Source organism: Quercus suber, unplaced genomic scaffold (genome assembly GCF_002906115.3).
Source record: "Quercus suber isolate HL8 unplaced genomic scaffold, Cork oak 2.0 scaffold_430, whole genome shotgun sequence".
NCBI lineage: Eukaryota > Viridiplantae > Streptophyta > Magnoliopsida > Fagales > Fagaceae > Quercus > Quercus suber.
The window spans coordinates 530,795-536,794 of record NW_027069881.1 but is presented as its reverse complement, the minus strand read 5'-3'; the positions used below and the strand labels follow the sequence as shown (position 1 = coordinate 536,794).

At 32.5% G+C, this 6,000-nt stretch overlaps 1 protein-coding gene across 1 annotated transcript; it reads left to right on the top strand.

Annotated features, from left to right (window-relative positions):
- The first annotated feature begins 880 nt into the window (after positions 1 to 880).
- On the top strand, positions 881 to 4,013 carry LOC112039062 (disease resistance protein RUN1-like). The gene is made up of 3 exons (XM_065761807.1): positions 881 to 1,473; positions 2,445 to 3,619; positions 3,743 to 4,013. Exons 1-3 carry the CDS (start codon positions 1,001 to 1,003, stop codon positions 4,006 to 4,008), a joined length of 1,914 nt encoding a protein of 637 aa, XP_065617879.1. The 5' UTR covers positions 881 to 1,000; the 3' UTR covers positions 4,009 to 4,013.
- Positions 4,014 to 6,000: the final 1,987 nt, after the last annotated feature.

Below are 6,000 nucleotides of genomic sequence, written 5' to 3'. Positions count from 1 at the left end.
TTGTTATTATTCATGGGTCTCAACGCACTTTTTGGTACTATTCATAGGTCTCATTGTACTATTTCAGCTAATTTTTACCTTTATCTATAATATTTTCAGCAATAAATTTTTAGTTTCGGCAAAATAAACGGTATCTAAACATATCCTAGTAGGGCATTGAATTGAACAAATTATTAATTATCTATTTAAAAAGAAATATTATTATTTATATAATATATTAAAACCCCTTCATTGTACTTGCTAATCAAAATTTTTTTTTTTTTATTCTCAGAACATCATTCACGATAAGGTCAAATTAATTAGTCTAAAAGGGCCCCAGGTTACGCATGAGGAGATTCCTTAAAGTATTTTACATTTTTTTTTTTTTATTGGTTTTACACAGAAACATGAAGCATCCAAGATCCCGCAATGTGAAAAGAAAAATGTAAAAAATATTTATTTGCTTTTGCATTCACACAACTACTAGGTAATTGCTATCTAATAGTTTATAAACTGTATATCCAATCCATCCTCTTCTACTGAAGTTGACATGCGTGTCCAGGCATTACTTGGTCCAGGTGTAACTTGCGTATTGACTTTCCTCAACCAAGCAACTGAAGACTCCTTAGGGTCTCCTTCAAATCCTATTTCATCAGTATCTTTCTTTCTCTGCTTTTCTCAACCATCTGCAGCTAAATCAAAAAAGCATCTACGGTTCCTGGAAAGTTCAAAGAGTTGCTGGACACACCCAAAACAAGCGACCTTTAAAGGCTTCTCTTGCTTGCATTCACCCTCTTCCTAATTTGTCGTCACTTTCTTGAGTTATATTGCAATCCCTTCGGAGTTTTCTTTCTCCTCCTTTCAGATCTTTACAACTCTTTTCTCATAAATCTTGATGGCTCTTGTGGCCTGCAAAGGAGCCTCATCTTCTTCTTTCACCCACCAACCCAAGAAGTTTGATGTCTTCTTGAGTTTTAGAGGTGAAGATACCCGTTTTGGTTTTATAAGCCATTTGTATGACATGTTGCGTTTGAGGGGTATTCACACCTTCATTGATGATAAGCTTCCAAAGGGAGAAGAAATTTCTATAGAGCTTCTCAAAACCATTGAAAACTCAATGATGTCAATAATTGTATTTTCTGAAAACTATTCATCCTCCACTTGGTGTTTGGATGAGCTTGCCAAGATTGTTGAGTGTAAGAAGAATGACCAGTTGGTGCGACCGATTTTTTACAAGGTGGATCCATCAGAAATACGCAACCAAAATGGAAAGTTCGGAGAAGCCCTAGCTAAACTTGAAGGAAAACTTAAGGATAGCAAGAAAGTAGAAAGGTGGAGAAAAGCTCTCCATGAAACCGCTAATATATCTGGTTGGCATTACAAGCATAGGTATGTATTTAATGACAACTATTGCACTTTTTATAACTTTCAGTGGTCTGTTATGATCACTAATTTTATTGTTAAACAACAATTAGCACTAATTTATCAGTGTTAGTCTTTTGGCCAAATTATGTCTATACTTTTTTTCTTCATATCTATGATTGTAGAGGTTAATTAGCTAGCAATGTTGAAATATAAGGATTTAATTTATAAAAATAAAAAAAATAAAAAATAAAACTTACTAATTAAATAGGAGTGTCATTCATATATATATATATATATATAGGAGTCTCTTTCTCCCACATATTATTTATTTAAAAAATTTCCCAAAAATATCCTTAAAAATTTAGTTCTAGTATTAAAAGTGAGTCTTAACAAGTTTCAATCATCAGTAACTTAATTAGATTTTCCATGCAACTTCATTCTAGACGTATAGTACTCAGAATTGCACCGAATCAAAGGTTGTACCGTCAAACAGGTAAACCATATGAAAAATGAAAATCCGGATTGCGATGACAGAAACTTTAGCTTTAGTTTCATAACCAAAAAAATGTTTCACAAAAAAAAATTTTAAAAAAAAATAAAAAAACCTGATTAAATCATGAAAATTTGACTCTTATATATATATATATATATATCAAAACACATGATTTTACTTGAACGGTTTGGTTTTTAATGTTAAGTCATTTTGATCAAATAACCATACTTTCCTCCAATTTTACACTTTTATTTATTGTCTTTTAAGTCTTTGACTTTCAAACTTGAAATAAGTAGTCAAATGATAAAATTCAAGTATCTTATTATTTATTCATTTTCAAATATAAAGTATAAACACATATAGATTCTATATATGAATAAATTTTCTAAACAATAATATCCTATTAATTTCAATTTATGGTATGCCTGCATATTTATGTTTAATTTGAATGTCATCTATATGGGAATTAATACAAGCCACTTACTTTAATTGACAATATTTAAAATTTTTATGCACAAGCCGAACATCTTAAATTTAGTTGATCTTCACATTTCTATTTTCTAGTCTAACTTGTTATATATATTTTTTAATGTTATGTGAATGACAGTTGCAATGAGTTCAAATTTATCCAAGGAATTGTTGAAGATATCTCAAATTCTAAATTTAATCACACACCATTATTTGTTGCTCGATACCCTGTTGGAATAAATTATCGTGTAAAGACCATTCTTTTAGATATTGAGTCAAATGATGGTCATATAATAGGTATCCATGGCCCTGGTGGAATAGGTAAGACAACAATCGCAAAAGCTATTTTTAATAGAATTTGTGATCATTTTGATGGATTTTGTTATTTAGAAAATTTAAGAGAAAGATCGAGGACAAATGCTAGTGTAATCAAACTACAAGAGGCTCTTCTTTTTGAGATCTTAAGGGATACAAATTTAAAGGTGGGTAACAAATCTAGGGGAATCAATATGATAAAGGAAAGACTTTCATTTATGAGGATTCTTTTAGTTCTTGATGATGTGGATAAATGGATCCAAATAGAAAATTTGCTTGGAAGATGTGATTGGTTTGCTTCCGGAAGCAAAATCATTATAACAACAAGAGACAAACACTTGGCAGCTACTCTTGGAAATTGTTGTTCAGCCTACTCGGTTAAGGAATTAGATCAAGATGAAGCTCTTGAACTTTTTAGTATGCATGCCTTCCAAAGCAACAAACCCAAAGATGATTATTTGGAACTTGCAGATAGAGTTATACAATATGCCAAGGGATTGCCATTGGCTCTAGTAATAAGTGGTGCTGATTTGTATGGAAGAACTAAACCTGAATGGAGAAGTGCAGTAGAAAAGTATGAAAGAATTCCTAATGAAGAAATAAAAAAAATACTTGAAATAAGTTATGAAGGATTGGATAAAACTGAAAAAGATATTTTCCTCGATATTGCATGCTTCTTTGAGGGATTTCCTAAGGAATATGTCATTGATATACTGGATGCTTGCAATTTATATCCAATTTATGGAATTCGAAGACTTATCGATAAGTGCCTAATAACCGTTGGTCGATGTGATAAATTGTTGATGCATGACTTGCTACAACAAATGGGTAGGGACATTGTTCAACGGGAATCACCAGACTTGCCTGAAGAGCGCAGTAGGCTATGGTGTTATGAGGATGTTCATAAAGTACTAACACAAAATACGGTATGCTTTATCTTGGTTCATTTTCTACCTTTTTTTTCAAATGGCAAATGTAGTGATTATTTTTCATTTAAATGCTGAAGAAAATTTAACTTTATCAGCTTAGTTCTTGTTTAAATTTAACTATCATATACTTTAGTGAATTTTATTGTATAGTTTGATTGACTTGATACTTTGTCTAATTAGGGATCGGAAAAAGTGCGAGGCATAATGATATGCTCACCTGAACCATCAAAGATGAAATTAGAGCCTAAATGTCTTGAAAAGATGAAAAATCTCAAGTTCCTCATAGTTAGTAATGTAGATATTTGTAAAGGCCTCAAATATCTTCCTTATGAATTAAGGGTTCTTGATTGGTCCGGATTTCCTTTGTCTTCCTTACCATCCAATTTTGATCCTCAAAAACTCATTGCATTCAACATGCCAGAAAGTCGGGTTACATTGAACAAGCTTTTCAAGGTATAATCATTTTTATTTTTTTTATAAATTATTATTACTTTATTAAACTATATTTTAATAACATTTGTTGGAGTTAAAAATTTTGATTTTCTTTTTTCTACAGAGGATGCAATGCAAAAACTTGACATATATGAATTTTAGTTCCAATCAATACATTAGGGAATTTCCCGACTTATCGAGTGCCACCCCAAACATAAAGAAATTGGATCTTAAAAATTGTAGAAGATTAGTCAAGATTCATGACTCTATTGGATGTCTTGATAAGCTTGAAAGCTGGAACCTCTTTGGTTGTGTTGAACTTCAAATTCTTCCAAGTTGTATTGTGATGAAATCTCTTAAATATTTATATCTTTGTAATTGCGAAAGGGTTAAAAGATTCCCCGATATTCCACAAGAAATGGAAAATTTAAAGTATTTAAGTGTGGCAAACACTGCCATTAGAGAGCTTTCTCCATCAATTGGGAATCTCACTGGACTTGAGCGACTAGATATAGGTTCCAATTTTTATTTGTGTCATCTTCCAAGTAGCATTTATAAATTGCAACAACTTCGCAAACTCATCCTTTGTGGTAATGTCAAATTTCCAAAGGACGTGGGGATTAAAAGACAAGCAAAAGCATGCAATTCTTACAGTGGCTTTTTAAAATATTGTTTTCCATGGTTGAATTTTCTAAAAAGGTTGACTTCTTGCTTCACCCACTCAGAGAAATGTTTATTATTAGGGAGTGAAGATTTGAACCTACAAGAAAGCATTATCAGATTCAATAGATTAAATTTGCTTCTAATTCAAGATTCCAAGTTCCTTAAGAAAATTCCAAAGCTTCCAGAAAGTATAAGACAAGTATATGCACAAAATTGCATCTCGTTGAATCCAGAATCATTAAGAAAATTAATCCTTCAGGTACCTCTCTCTCTCTCTCTCTTAAAGTAATAATAGAAACAATTTTGGTTACCTTTGCAAATAAATTTACTAGATTTGCTAAACTTCAATTTCTTAAAATTCCTAATTTCATGCAGTTTGGAAGAATTTTAGGGCTTTCACCAAATATGAAATGTTCAGGTGTGAAACACAAAGTATTAATGGATTCGCATTCACATCGCAAATTATCGAATCATATTGATTACGCTTCCCAGGTCTCCCTCTCCAAGTTCAACACAATTGAAGATGAGTTCTTTCCCACTCTAGATGCGTATCTGGTTGATTTTGGAGAGAGATATGATATTAGAGTACCAGGAAAAAAGATTCCGAATTGGATCAATCATCAAAGCACTGAAAGTTCCATATCATTCTGGGTTGGTCCTGAGTTTCCATCAATTGCTGTTTGTGTTTCTCTTCATCTAATTCCGTTGAAGGATAGTTACACTAATAATGATAAGTATGGTTCTATTTGTGATGATATAACCGATTGTCTTTGTGATATCCACATTTTTACCAATAGTCGTAAGCAATGTCTCATGGTTAGGGCGAGTTTTTCTGAATTGAAGTGTGATCATTTGTGGTTTTTTGGTGTACCTCATAGCCGATTACAGAGGGAATTCAAAGACTTGATAGAAGGTGATCAGAATCATGTTGAGATTTCAAGTAAAATCACTCATTGGGTAAGTAGAAATGGAAAATACACTCTTGTGATTGCAAGGATAGGGGTGCATGTGGAATGCATATGTCCTCCTCAGAATTCTGTTATCATCCAACACAATTCTCAAAATGTAGATGACGACACAGAGCTGCTCGCACCTTTACTATCTCAAAATGGTTCACATATGGACTCAGATGCAGGAGACCCTTCAAACTCCTCTAGTCCCTGATAACATCTTATTCAAGGTGTCCAGTGGATATAGCAAATGGGCTTAACTTATGTTTGGGTATTGACTCAGCAAATGGTAATGGGTTTGATTGGGGTTCTTCTTCAATAGCCAATCCCTATATAAAATGATGACTCCATTTTCAATCTATATCCACCGTCAAAGAAACTAAGTCTAATGCGAAGAAATATGGCT

Excerpts from the sequence above, each read along its gene's own strand:
- LOC112039062 (XM_065761807.1), top strand. The coding sequence starts at position 1,001 with ATGTTGCGTTTGAGGGGTATTCACACCTTCATTGATGATAAGCTTCCA. Across the intron at positions 1,474-2,444 it reads GCACTAATTTATCAGTGTTA|TTGCAATGAGTTCAAATTTA; the intron begins GTCTTTTGGCCA and ends TGTGAATGACAG. Across the intron at positions 3,620-3,742 it reads TGATTATTTTTCATTTAAAT|TGCGAGGCATAATGATATGC; the intron begins GCTGAAGAAAAT and ends GATCGGAAAAAG.